The sequence below is a fragment of the Ahaetulla prasina genome, chromosome 1, assembly GCF_028640845.1.
Source record: "Ahaetulla prasina isolate Xishuangbanna chromosome 1, ASM2864084v1, whole genome shotgun sequence".
NCBI lineage: Eukaryota > Metazoa > Chordata > Lepidosauria > Squamata > Colubridae > Ahaetulla > Ahaetulla prasina.
The window spans coordinates 345,038,767-345,053,848 of NC_080539.1; the positions used below are offsets into that span (position 1 = coordinate 345,038,767).

The window sequence follows — 15,082 nt, forward strand, 5'->3', positions numbered from 1 at the left end:
CGAGGGTAATGATGGTTTGGGTTTCGTGTCTCCTTTAGTTTTAAGAGGTTAGTGATTGGTAAAGCAATTTGAGCAAAGGAGGGATGAATTGACGATAGAAATTTGCAAATCCCAAAAACTTTGGAGCTGTTTATGCGTGTGCGTGGGGGCCCATTCCAAAACAGCTTTCACTTTTCCTGGATCCATTTCTAACCCATCAGCCGAGATGCGATATCCTAGGTAGTCTATTTTGGTTTGATGGAAATCACATTTGGATAGCTTGCAATACAGTTCAGCAGATAATAACTTTTTGAGAACTGCTCTTACTAGTTTAATGTGTTCTTCCATAGTTTCTGTAGGACACTCTGATCATTGCATGATTCACCTTGTACCTGCTTACAGGCAAAGACTTAAAGCCACAAAACCAATAATTAAATCAGTGAAGACCTGGACGGAGGAATCAAAATTAAAGCTACAGGCATGTTTTGACTGCACTGATTGGAATATTTTTAAAGATACCTCTGAAGACCTGGATGAACTCACAGATACTGTAACATCATATGTCAGCTTCTGTGAAGACCTATGTGTACTTGCGAATATACAGTAACAACAAACCTTGGTTTACACCTAAACTTAAGCAGCTACGACATTCCAAAGAGGAAGCCTACAGAAAAGGTGATAAAATGCTGTACAATCAGGCCAGAAATGCACTAACAAGGGAGATCAGAGCAGCAAAAAGAAGCTACTCTGAAAAGCTAAAGAATCAGTTTTCAGCAAATGAACCAGCAAACATGTGGAAAACTCTTAAAATATCACCGGCTATGGCAAACCTCCTTCCCAGGCTGAAGGTAATCAACAACTGGCAGATGACCTGAATGAGTTTTACTGCAGGTTTGAAAGGAAACTACAGCCACCTATCTCCACAACCCCCATCTCAGACACACCAACAACAGCCAAGCCTCCTACAACTGACCCCATTTCATTGGGTTCACAACCCCTAGTGATCACAGAAAAGGAAGTGCAGGACCTATTTCACAGACAAAAGCCAGGAAAAGCTCCAGGCCCAGACAAGATAACTCCTTCTTGCTTAAAAGTCTGTGCTGACCAATTGGCCCCATCTTCACCCATATTTTCAATAAATCACTAGAGATGTGTTATGTTCCTTCTTGCTTCAAACGCCCTACCATCATCCCAGTGCCAAGAAGCCCACCATCAAGGAACTGAATGACTACAGACCAGTTGCTTTAACATCTGTAGTCATGAAAACCTTTGAAAGGCTAGTGCTTTCCTACCTGAAAACCATCACGGATCCGCTGTTAGACCCTTGCAATTTGCATACTGAGCAAATAGATCAACAGATGATGCTGTTAATATGGCTCTGCACTACATCCTACAACATCTTGAGTCTCCAAAGACCTATGCAAGGGTCCTTTTGTAGACTTTAGTTCAGCATTCAATACCATCATTCCAGACATTCTTCTAACTAAGCTAAACCAGCTACAGGTACCGGAACAGACTTGTCAGTGGATCACAAGCTTCCTAACAAACAGGAAGCAGCAGGTGGAGCTAAGCAAGATCACATCAAATACCTGTACAATTATCACAGGGCCTCCCCAAGGCCGTGTGCTCTGCGCACTTCTGCCTGTATACCAATGAGTGCATCTCCAATGATCCATCTGTTAAGCTACTGAAGTTCGCAGATGACACAACAGTGATTGGTCTCATTCAAGACAATGACGAATCCGCATATAGACGAGAGGTCGAACGACTAGCCTTGTGGTGCAACCAAAACAATCTGGAACTGTACACACTCAAAACCGTAGAAATGGTGGTAGACTTTAGGAGAAACCCTTCCATACTTCCACCTCTCACAATACTTGACAACACAGTATCAACAGTAGAAACCTTCAAATTTCTAGGTTCTAGCATATCGCAAGATCTCAAATGGACAGCTAACATCAAAAACATCATTAAAAAAGGACAACAAAGAATGTTCTTTCTGTGCCAACTCAGTAAGCTCAAACTGCCCAAGGAGCTTCTGATTAAGCTCTACAGAGGAATTATTGAGTCTGTCATTTGCACCTCTATAACTGTCTGGTTCGGTTCCGCAACCCAACAAGACAGACACAGACTTCAGAGGATAATTAGAACTGCAGAAAAAATAATTGCTACCAACCTGCCTTCCATTGAGGACCTGTATACTGCACGAATCAAGAAGAGGGCCGTGAAAATATTTAGAGACCCCTCGCATCATGGACATAAACTGATTCAACTCCTACTCTCAAAACGACGCTATAGAGCACTGCACACCAGAACAACTAGACACAAGAACAGTTTTTTCCCGAAGGCCATCACTCTGCTAAACAAATAATTCCCTCAACACTGTCAAACTATTTACTAAATCTGCACTACTATTAATCGTCTCATAGTTCCCATCACCAATCTCTTTCCACTTATGACTGTATGACTATAACTTGTTGCTGGCAATCCTTATGATTTATATTGATATATTGACCATCAATTGTGTTGTAAATGTTGTACCTTGATGAACATATCTTTTCTTTTATGTACACTGAGAGCATATGCACCAAGACAAATTCCTTGTGTGTCCAATCACACTTGGCCAATAAAATTCTATTCTATTCTATTCTATTCTATTCTATTCTATTCTATTCTATTCTATTCTATTCTATTCTATTCTATTCTATTCTATTCTAATCTGTCTTGAAATTATTACAAGTAGCAGATTGATTTGCTTATCATCAAGCCCATCAAAACGTTTTGAGGGATGTGAACTTTTATGTAATATCTCTCTTGTGCTGTTATATTTTTAGTAATATTTATTCTTCATTTTTTTTCTCTTTAAGGTATATGGGTTGCTCAGCATGTTCCACTTCTGTTAGGTGGGAATTTAGAATGTTATTTTCTTTTCCAGGACTTAGGCTATTTAAGCCACCATTAATTGAACTCCAAATCAGTGACCTAGCTATGTTGCTGAAATAATACACAAGTATTACAAATTGATGACTAAATAGGTAATTCTCTGCCCAAAAACTTAAGTATCAAAAATCTCCAGTTGTCCTTATTTTGCCAAAAATATGTTGTTAGTTATGCTACTGTCTTCTAAATCACGATTTAATTTATGCAATAATTTAAAAATTTTTTTTTATCTTGCAGACGTTCCATCTTCAGATCAACCTGACTTGTTTCTAAAGAAACTTCAGCAGTGCTGTGTTATTTTTGACTTCATGGACACACTATCAGATCTTAAAATGAAAGAATACAAACGTTCAACTCTTAATGAACTTGTGGATTACATTACAATAAGCAGAGGGTGTTTGACTGAGCAGACTTACCCTGAAGTAGTTAGAATGGTAAGTTATTTTTTTTTTAGAAAATCATAAATGCTTTATAGATACCATTATTTAGTAAGCAGGTTTAATAAGAATATTACATCTCTGTTAGTATTCCATCTTAGTCTTTTCAAATGCGAAACAGGAAAGGCATTTAAATTGCAGTTGTTCTTAATTTCAGATAAATAATATGCATAGTAGAAGATGTGTGGGAATATAAAGGCATCTTTTATTCTTAGCTTATTTATATCCAGGGCTTTTATGTTAATTTGCTACAATTCAGAAAGATTTTATGCTTTATTTAAACACCGTGTAGTATTTTGATTATTTTAGGAAAAAAATAATGTTCATCTGTGAGGTTAAGAAATTTTCTGTGCCGGATATAATTATAAATCAGTGTTTTTAAAATGTGGTTTCAATTGCATCTTATATTATTATTTTGATTTGCAAAGTAGTGAAATTCCATTAGATTGATCTCCAGGTAACCAAAAATAATCTTGATTGCTTTACAGTACTTAACAATTTGGGACCTGAAATCATTTCTGGATACTTAAGGGGCTACTAACTGGAAATGCTTTAATAAAGCCATTGTCAAGGTTCCAGAAATACCTTTTCTGCGCAAAAGAAACTCAGAGACATTTCTTTTCCAGAGTTCTTTACTAGCATGAGGAGACTGGCACACGATGAGTGCAATTCCAAAACTGAAGTTCCGGATTCTTTTCCCCAGTTATACAAACCCCAAGAGTCCCACCCCCCTGACCCCTTTGATGGTCACATGGTCCCACGTTCTCCCAGTCCATTCGAATATCTTCTTGCCACTCTTCCTGCAGATGTGAACCCCATCCGACCTTGACCGTCTAAAGAATGTTACCATACCCCTCAGCCCCCCTTCTTCCCCTCAGGGGAAAAATGTGGCAGCGTCTGGAAACCTAAAGTCTAATATGGTTTCCAGGCCTGACAGCCATTGCTTTATACCAGATTTAGCTGGTGCAAAAGCTATTCATTTTTCTGAAAAAGGGCATCCCTAGCCAGAAATATTCATATAATAGTAATTTGTAAACTTAGTCTTTAGTGAACTGTATGTGGGATTAACTTTAAAACATATCTGGAGAATTATTTTGTGGATGCAATCCACTACTTCTCTACAAGGAAAAGGACTACTTGGAAAAATAATAGCACATGTTATTTTCTATATGGACTGGCACATATTGCCAGCCCATATATATTTCCTGATTATAATGATGAACAGCTGTTTTGGTGCCAGACCAGTATCACTATATTGCTGTTACGGGCATCTGCTAAGTCCCCTCTGTAACTGCAGATGTTCTTCATAAAACATTTTACATTAGAAGAACAAAAGTGTATGCATAACTCAGAATCCCATCTTCCCTACATTATCTTTTCCCCAAAGCTATGTTGCATGTAGCAGATTTTTAACAAATACTCTGTATATAATTTGAGCATATACTATAAGATCTTTGTGTTTTTCCATAGAAAAGAGGAATTTTAAAATAGAATTCTAGAAAAATATTTCCAAAATCCAGAAAGAACTAAAATGAAGTTAGATATCTTTATTTTGAAAAAAATATAAATATAAGGTCCACTGAAATGATGGAAAAGTGAATCTGGCAGGTACAGGTAATATCTATAAGAATGTGGATAACCAAGATATTAGTTTACTTTCCTTGGCCATTTTTTGATAATGGTTTGGTGATATTATATTTGACACATTGAAATAAAGAAATATTCTTTTTACCTGATTTTGTTATCATATAAATTGCTAATAAATAAAGGTTTTCTTTATTTATTAGCAATAAATAAAGGTATGATTTGGCATCATCTGAATAGTGAAAAAGATCTAAAGGCAAAGCAAATAGTAAAAGAAGTCATGTGCAATAAATACTTGTTTCAACTAGAATATACTTGCATCTATATACATAGAAGAACTATACAAGAATGAACTTAACGTCCCTGATAACCAAGATGGGGTGGTCACTGACCTCGAGCCAGACATACTAGAATGTGAAGTCAAATGGGCTTTAGGAAATCTGATAAACAATAAAGCTAGTGGAGGCGACAGTATTTCAGCTGAGCTATTCAAAATCTTAAAAGATGATGCAGTAAAAGTGCTACACTCAATTTGCTAGCATATTTGGAAAACTCAACAATGAGGAAAAGGATTGGAAAAGGTCAGTTTACATTACAATTCCAAAGAAAGACAATGCCAAAGAATGTTCAAACTATCGCACCATTGCACTAATTTCACATGCTAGTAAAGTTATGCTTGAAATCCTACAAGCTAGGCTCTAGCAGTATGTGGATCGAGAACTACCAGAAGTACAGGCAGGATTTCTAAGAGGCAGAGGAACTAGAGATCAAATTGCCAACGTACGCTGGATCATGGAGAAAGCTAGGCTGTTCCAGAAAAACATCTACTTCTGCATAATTGACTATGCTAAAGTCTTTGATTGTGTGGATCATAACAAATTGTGGCAAGTTCTTAAAGAGATGGGAGTACCAGAGCATCTTATTTGTCTCTTGAGAAACCTATATGCGGGTCAAGAAGCAACAGAGAGAACTGGACATAGAATTACTGATTCATTCAAAATTGGGAAAGGAGTTTGGCAAGGCTGTATACTGTTGCCCTGCCTATTTAACTTATATGCAGAGCACATCATGAGAAAGGCGGGGCTAGATGCATCAAAAGTTGGAATTAAGATTGCCAGGAGAAATATCAACAACCTCAGATATGCAGATGATACCACTCTAATGGCAGAAAGTGAAGAGGAACTAAAGAGCCTCTTGATGCGGGAGAAGGAGAATGCAAAAGTTGGCTTGAAAGTCAACATTAAGAAAACTAAGATCATGGCATCCGGCCCTCTCAATTCCTGGCAAATAGATGGGGAAGAAATGGAGGTAGTGACAGATTTTATTTTCCTGGGCTCCAAGATGGGGACTGCGACCAAGAAATTAAAAGACACTTGCTCCTGGAGAGGAAAGCTATGGCAAATCTAGATAGTTTACTAAAAAGCAGAGACATCACCCTACAAACAAAAGTGTGTATAGTCAAGGCTATGGTTTTCCCAGTTGTAATGTATGGCTGTGAAAGTTGGACCATAAGAAAGGCTGAGCGCCAAAAAATTGAGGCCTTTAAACTATGGTGCTGGAGAAGACTCCTGCGAATCCCTTGGATTGTAAGGTGATCAAACCGGTCAGTCCTAGAGGAGCTCAACCCTGACTGCTCTTTAGAAGGCCAGATCCTGAAGATGAAACTCGAATACTTTGGCCACCTAATGAGAAGGAAGGACTCACTGGACAAGAACCTAATACTGGGAAAGATTGAAGGCAAAAGAAGAAGGGGACGACAGAGAATGAGGTGGCTGGATGGAGTCACTGAAGCAGTAGGGTGTGAGCTTAAATGGACTCCAGAGGATGGTAGAGGACAGGAAGGCCTGGAGGAACATTGTCTATGTGGTTGCGATGAGTCGGACACGACTTTGCAACTAACAACAAAAAAAACTTGTATATACACTAATACCCTTAAAACCTAAAATCAGACCTTCAACATTGATTGAAAATTATAGTAATAAAAATTGGCAGTTTTCCTACACTTTTAGCAGTATGAGATTGTATATAATGCAGGAAGCGTTATACTTGAATTTTTAATTTAATGATTATACTTTGTATGTAATGTCTGTAAATAAAGAATTGTTTGACTTTTATGGAATTTTCTGGTAGAGGATCAGCATAGTTTTATATCAATTGGTTGTACTTGGTCTTTGAATACTATATAGATAGTTCTCCACTTACAGCCACAACTGAGACCTGACTCAATTTTACAACCATTTTTACTGCGATTGTTAAGCAAATTTAATTGGTAATTAAATTAAATCTGGCTTCCCTCATAGACTTTGCGTTTCGGAAGTTAGCTAGGAAGGTCAAAAACTAATTACATAACTGCAGAACTCTGCAGCCATGGTAAACACAAGCTGGTTGCCAACATCCAAATTAGGATTGCACAACTGTGGGGTGTTATAATAGTCATAATTTTGAGGATAGGTCATAAGTTACTTTTTCTAGTTATGACTCTGAACTGTTAAGCAAATGGTTGTAAGTGAAGGACTATCTATATTTTATAAAATGGCAAACTGGATCAGAATAAATTAATCTCCCTTGTAGTGGAGGCAGAATCCAGGATTGGGTTGTCCTCATCTGCTAGCCAGTAGGACTGAGAGTGTCAAAGCTGTGAGGACACACCTACACCAATGGTCCCCAGCTTTTGTCTCAGTCCTAGCTGTAGACAGACATGTTTTCAATATTCCTGGATACCTTTGAGGTATTCTTAGGGGTGTTTATTCAAAATTCTTGTGACAGCTATATCACCATCGATCCCAGCGTGAAGTGCTTTTAGCACAAGCCTGCTGAAGGCTGTATTGCGGCATCAGCTGGTGGTTCTGACTGGGCAGCCAGCTTGAGTTTGCTCGCAGCACTGACCCTAGAGCCTTTGTCACCAAGGCTCCAGCATATTCTGGCTCGGTGGGAAGCTTTGCACTCTGCTTCGAGCTGAAGGGCGGCCAGTTGTTAGGAAGTCACCAGATTTTTGAAGAGTCCCTGCCCGATTGCAGGCACCTCTCTTCATCCCACAAGTGGTCAGCAGACCAGGGGCTCGATTCCCAAGCCTCTGCTCGCTTGCGGGCATGCTTGGAAGTCTCTGCAGGCGCAGCGAGGCAGCCTTTGATCCCAGCTGCTTCGCGGCTCCTTCAAAATGACGGATGCGGCTCCCGGCTTCAGCAGAGACGCCGCATTGCAAAAAGCTTCTTCTGGCGGCAAGGAGCCTGGTGAGGCACCCAGAAGGGGTGGCCACTAAGGCACGTATTAACAGGAAAGGGGGTACCCAATCAAGGACCCTTATGGAAGAGGCTGAGTGTCTCTGTCTTTGGGCAGAGTGACTCCAGATACCATTGAGGGCAGAGCACATTGCAGGGACCTCCAATGTTCAGGCAGATTGGTTCAGCAGGGCCACGATTGACCACACAGAGTGGCGCCTGCATCCGGATTTGTTTCAGGAGCTGATGGAGTGCTTTGGACAACCAACTGTGGACCTCTTTGCCACCCTGGACACCTGACCAGGTTCTACACAAGATTTGCGGTTCTGGGAGTGGAGAGAGTCGATGCGCTTCGCAGCCCTTGGCCAGCAGAACTACTCTACGCCTTTCCATCTCTTCCCCTCATCCCGAGGGTGGTAAGAAAGATTCTTGCAGAAAAAGTGGAGGTGATCCTACTGGCTATGCACTGCCCAAGGCGGCCTTGGTTTGCCGACTTAGTCGCCCTTTCGGTGGCCAGGCCTTGGAGAATACCGCCGGACAGAGTCTCCCTCAGCCAGGAGGCATTGGTCCACCCGGACCCTCAGTGGTTCCAATTGACCACCTGGCATTTGAGCAGAGGGCTCTGAGCCAGGACAACTATTCCTTCAAGTTCATTGATACAATCCAAGCCTCCAGGAGAGCTTCTACTGACAGAATTTATGATGCCACCTGCCGAGCATTTTGCTCCTGGCATTGTTTGTTGGGCCTGGACCCAACTTTGGTATCGGTCCTCCAAATACTTGACTTTCTGCAGGCAGGTCTGGATAAGGGGCTATCACCCAACACAATCTGTCGTCAGGTAGCAGCTCTGTCATCAGTTTTTTCCTGCAGTGGTCTGGACACACTGGCACGCCATCCAACCCTTTGCAGATTTATCAGGGGCGCTACAAACCTTAGGCCTCCAGTGGTTACCGTTTTCCGACTTGGGACCTCACCAAGGTCCTGCAGGCTCTGATGGGGGAACCCTTTGAGCCACTGAGAGAGACCTCCTTGCACTTCCTGTCCTGCAAAGTGGCATTCCTGGTTGCCATAACTTCGGCCAGGAGGATTTCGGAGTTGGCGGCTCTTTCTGTCCAACTGGACCTTTGTGTTTTTCATGCCGACAGGTGGTGTTACATTTGGACCCTTCTTTCATACTGAAAGTTAATTTGTGGTTTCACAGGGCCCAAGAGCTGGTGCTACAAAAAATTTTTCCCACCCCAGTGCATGCGCTGGAACGGAAATGGCACACGTTAGACGTGCAGAGAATACTCCGGATATATATCAAATGGACTTCTTCTTTCAGAAAGACAGTGTCTCTCTTTGTCTCATTCCAGCCGGCCTCCTTGGGGGCCAAGGCCACTCCATTCGACCCTGGGCCGCTGGATTAGGGCGTGTATCGCCAAGTCTTATGAGATGCAGGCCATTCTACTGCCCAAGAGTATTGTTGTGCCTCGTCCTCCCTCCTCTCCTCAGCCGGGCCCCTCCCGTCTCCTCCCGGGCCTGCTATCAGACTCGGAGTCTGATAATGAAGATGAACGGCCTGTCATGCCTCCAGCCCCCGGCCCTGGCCCCATGCCCGGACAGGATGTCAGGAATGAACAAACAAACCTCACTCATAGTGTGTTCCTTTGGCTCAGCCATCAGAGGAAGTCAGCCACAGATTGGAATTACTCAGGCCTACTCCTTCTGACCCCTCCCAAACAGCAGAAGACAATTCAAAGTGGGAGGATCCTCGCTTCCGGAGATCTGAGAGGTGACGCCAGCAGAAGGAAGGGAGGGGCAGGCCTGGATAAATGCTGAGTCATGGAGCCACACCCCACAGCCTATATAAAGGACCTGCTTGTGGCATTCCAACTTTGAGTCAAGCAAAGTCTCATCTAGCTTGCTGAAGTCACAACTTGGACTCCTGCCTGCCCTGAGAACCTCGGAGGAATTTGGCAAAGCTACAGAGGCTTCATTGCCACGCTTGATACGGACTTCCTAGACCCGGTCGTCGGAGGGGGAGTGGGACACGACAAGTATTACGGCACACTCCACAAGGAGTGCAAACATAAGTGCGGTGTGGGCAACACAGGCCTCTCTAGAAAAGGTTTGCCGTGCGGCTATCTGATCCTTCCCATCGCCATTTATCAAGCACTATAAACTGGACACATATGCTTCAGTTGAGGCGGCATTTGGGAGGCGGATCCTTCAACGGGTGCATACTGATGGGGGGACCTAGGGCCAGGCTGCGACACATCCGTAAGGACAGAATTCTTTGGTATGTCCCATTCTTGAATGCTGCCTCTACTACAAGGGAGAAGGAACGTTGGTCTTACCTGATATGATCCTTCTCGTTGAGTGGAGGCAGCATCCAGCCCCACCCTTGGTCCTTTTGGGGGGGGGTGGTAGGTAAAACCTTTTCTGACCTTCACACGTCGAGGCTGTCTCTATTCCTTAGCCAAAAGGCTAAGGGGCCTCTGGTGGCTCAGACTGCTAAGACAGTCTGTTATTAACACAGCTGCTTGCAATTACTGCAGGTTCAAGTCCCACCAGGCCCAAGGTTGACTCAGCCTTCCATCCTTTATAAGGTAGGTAAAATGAGGACCCAGATTGTTGGGGGACAATAAGTTGACTTTGTATAATATACAATTGGATGAAGACTATTGCTTAACATAGTGTAAGCCGCCCTGAGTCTTTGGAGAAGGGCGGGATATAAATGCAATTAAAAAAAAAAAGTTGGGACCATTGGTGTAGGCGTGTCCTCGCAGCTTTGACAGTCTCAGTCCTATTGGCTAGCAGAAAAGGACAACCCATTCCTGGATGTTGCCTCCACTCAACGAGAAGGATCGTATCAGGTAAGTCCAAAGTTCCATCTAAACTCATTAACATTTCAGTTAAAACAACTCAATTAATATAGTTTCTCCCCAGTTAATAATTTTCCTCTTCTTTTAAGGATTCTAATTTAGTAAGTACTTTTGGGGCCGTGGGGCTAATATTGAAAGTTTTTGGTGGCTACATGTGTGCTAGCAACCACAGGCTGTGTATTCTCTTTATAGTATAACTAATAACTTTTTCTAGTACCATCATAAATCTGAGCCATCAATAATTCAACCTGGATGTCAAAATGTTAGCCTTAATGTTAGCATCTTATAAATATTAATCCTGTAAACAGTATACTTATCATTTAATTTCTGGTGCATCAATTGACAAATGTTCCTATGAGAGATGTAATATGCTTCAAGAATTGCAAGAAAACCCTCCATCCAGTGATACATATTTATTCTAAAAAACTCCATAAATATTTCATTTTGCGTAAGGGTTTATATCAGGTATTTTAAATAGTACAGTTTTTACAGAATGCTTAAAATGTTATTTCCATGAACAAAAAGTTTTGATTATTGCTCATAATGAAGATATTTCCCCTTTCCCATCTCTAGAAATCTTAATTTTTTACTTTTTTGTTAGTGATTGGCAATATTAAGTAGACAAGTAGAAAATACTTTCCCTAGCCATTTTCTCCCTTTTTCTTGCATCATATACCCATGTTTTCCCAAAAATAAGACCCTGTCTTATTCCCACCAACAAAAGGCACCAGGTCTTATTTTCGGGTGGTGGGAAGAGGATATCGTCCACTGACTCACCTCACTTGTGCGCATCACCCACGGCCTTTTTTCCACTATCAGAGGTCTTCAGGAACTTCTTCGACCGGTAAGGCCAGCAAGGCTTTCCTGAAGGCTTCTGCAGCCAATGACAGAGCTCTGGATCGATCCAGAGCTCTGTTATTGGCTACAGAGGCCTTTAGGAAAGCCTTTCTGGCTGCAGCAAAAGAAATGGGCCGAGGTGTGCGAGGCCTGGCTGCAACTATCCAAAGGTAAGTAGTAAGGCAGCTCCACCTCTCTCCCCATCCCCACCCTAGCTTAATTTTTACCTGTGCATCCTGGAATGGGTGGGGTCTTAATTAGGGCTTATTTTGGGGGTAGGACTTATAACGGGCGAATGTGTAAAAATCAAGCTAGGACTTACTTTCTGAGTAGGTTGTATTTTCGGGGAAACACGGTATCTAAAATTACTTTTCTGATAGTTTAAAATAGAGGTTATTTCTGCTCCTCAGAAGGATGCCTCATTGTTGATTCTTTATTTGGAAGTGGGGAGGGAAATTTAAGGACATACAATTCAGATTAGATATATGACTTCTGTAGAAAGTGTAATCCTTTCCATAACACAGAGGATAATATGCTCTGTTTGCAGAATATTTAATCATTATTCTTTCAAGTGATTATCAGTGTCATTTTTTTCAGCTTTAATAATTTCCATAATTTTTAATATGTTTTAACAAATTAGACTTATGTTGATTGCTATGATAAGGGCCAGCATTAATATCAATAGCACTTAGACGTATATATCGCTTCACAGTGCTTTTATAGCCCTCTCTAAGCAGTTTACAGAGTCAGCATATTGCCCCTAACAATTTGGGTCCTCATTTTACTGACTATGGAAGGATGGAAGGCTGAGTCAACCTCATCTACCAAATTGGAGGCAGCTGGCAGTCAACAGAAGTAGCCTGCAGTACTGCACTCTAACCACTGTGCCATCGCGGCTCTTATTAAGTTATATTTGTAGAGATAAATGACAAAACTATATCCATTGGAACATAAAACTGTTGGAAAAAGTCTTTTTAGGAATCCTTCTTCATTTCTAATTTGATTGATTCTGTTGTCCATGCCTAGTCAAATAGTATGAATAGCCAACATTGATCCTGTGAGATGGGTCTTAATTTATGGAAAACAGAACATAGATTAACAGATATGTCCCAAAGAAAGATTAAATATATTGTGGTATTTATTACTAATTGTAAGGATTCTTTCTTCTGAAAATAACATACTTTGTGAGATACGTTCTAAGATCTCTGTAAAAGTAATCTTGTTTTTACTAGCAGTATATTAGAATGCACCCTCTTGTGGTGAGGAGATGCAGAACAATTTATTCTTAGTCACTGTTTCTCCGTACCTGTGTTTTAATTGGAAGTGGTTGCTGTTTATTATATTTGATAAAAATCTGAAGTGCCTATCAAATCCTGTGGGTATATTTCTTTTATTTACATATATAAAAATGTATGAATTACTATTCATTACTTTAAATTAATAATAAACTTTTAAATAATCTATATTAATGCTGTATTTCAACAAGTGATAGCATTTAATCAGTATTGACTAACTGACATTGGCAGGGAAGACTAGTAATATTGGAAAAAATATACTAGAAAAAGGCAGTGACAGACTGGATCCTTAACAACAAAACTGCAAGATTGCAGTTGAGAGTCAAGTTCAAATTGAGGACACATTTACTTTTATGCTGTTATTAGGATATGTGTGTGTGTTTGTGTGTATAAAATTGTCCTACTATGTAATGAATGTTTGATTCAAGTCACAGTAAAACCATGAGAAAAATAAACATGATTGAAATGAAGAACAAAATAAATTACTTGAATAAAATGGCATTAAAATTTGAAACCTTGGTAGTATCATATACTTTTTATGATGCAATTAAAAGCTAGAAAGAAGAGAGCCAAAGCAAGCAATGAGGAATTCCAGTCCTCACTTTTTATGTATTAAAATATGTTGTTTTCAAACTCATAGCATTAGTTATATATGTATATGAGAGAGAGTGAGACAGAGAGATGGGGGCTTCATTTCAAATCCTGGTAAGGTTTTTGTGGCATTTAAACTTCTTAGTCCAATGTTTCCCAGACTGGGCAACTCTAAGATGTGTTGAAGTTCCCCAGCCAGTCATGCTGGCTGATAAACCCTGTTCTACTGAAACTGAGGGTGAAATGACATCTTGAAAACCAGTGAAATGGGTTTTGAATGCAGTACAGTAGTCCTCAACTTACAATCATTCAAAGTTGCAGTGACTGAAAAAAGTGACTTAGAACCAGTCCTCATGCTTACAAAGTTTGCAGCATCCCCATGGTCCCATAATCAAAATAGGGCAGTTGGCAACCAAGATGTATTTATAACAGTTGGGGTGTCTCAGGTCCTGTGATCGCTATTTACAATTTTCCCAACCACTTCTGATAAGCAAAGTCAAATGGGGGAAGCCAGATTTGCTTAATGACCTTGTGATTCATTTAACAACTGAACATCTGTGGTAAAAAGGTAGTAAAATCAGGTGTGATTCACTTAGCATCTACCTTGCTTAACAATGGAAATTCTGGTCTCAATTATGAACATTAATTGAGAACAACCTGTACTCTCACTTGACCTGGATTAAAAATTAGGGTCCTTGGTGCCCCTCATTTCAACCCTGAGCTACAGATATTCTTCTTTATTGGATTAAGAATATGTGGTACAAATTCCTACATAATCCATTCCATTGATATTGATATTGATTGTTTCCTGATTGCTTATTTGTACCATATGACTATCATTAAGTGTTGTACCTTATGATTCTTGCTGAACGTATCTTTTTTTTTTTGATGTACACTGAGAGCATATGTACCAAAGACAAATTCCTTGTGCGTCCAATCACACTTGGCCAATAAAAAAAATTCTATTCTATTCTATTCTATTCTATTCTATTCTATTCTATTCTATTCTATTCTATTCTATTCTATTCTATTCTATTCTATTCTATTGTTTTAGGAAGACAGTATTCAAGGATAACGTTCTATTCTATTCAATAGTGTAGCTCCTTTAGGCTGGAACTTAAAGATGCTAATCAGTTTAGAGTATAGGTAGTCCTCGACTTACAACAGTTCACTTAGTGACCGTTTGAAGTTTCAACAGCACTGAAAAAAGTGACTGATGACCATTTTTCACACTTATGACTGTTGTAGCATCCTCATCGTCTTGTGATTTACATTCGGATGCTTGACAATTGACACAATTTATAACAGTTGCAGCGTCCTGGGGTTATGTGATC

At 40.4% G+C, this 15,082-nt stretch overlaps 1 protein-coding gene across 3 annotated transcripts in view; it reads left to right on the plus strand.

Annotated features, from left to right (window-relative positions):
- PPP2R5E (protein phosphatase 2 regulatory subunit B'epsilon) overlaps positions 1-15,082 on the plus strand; it is an 80,438-nt gene that overhangs the window by 48,877 nt on the left and 16,479 nt on the right. The window contains exon 1 of one of the 3 annotated variants that reach the window (XM_058162914.1): positions 3,143-3,353. The exons of 1 other annotated variant lie outside the window; for it this stretch is intronic. In XM_058162914.1, coding sequence (XP_058018897.1) covers positions 3,228-3,353 — 126 coding nt within the window. In that variant the 5' untranslated portion in view covers positions 3,143-3,227. Of the gene's footprint in view, positions 1-3,142; positions 3,354-15,082 lie in introns of those variants that run through there. One more of the 3 variants, XM_058162913.1, reaches the window with a different exon arrangement.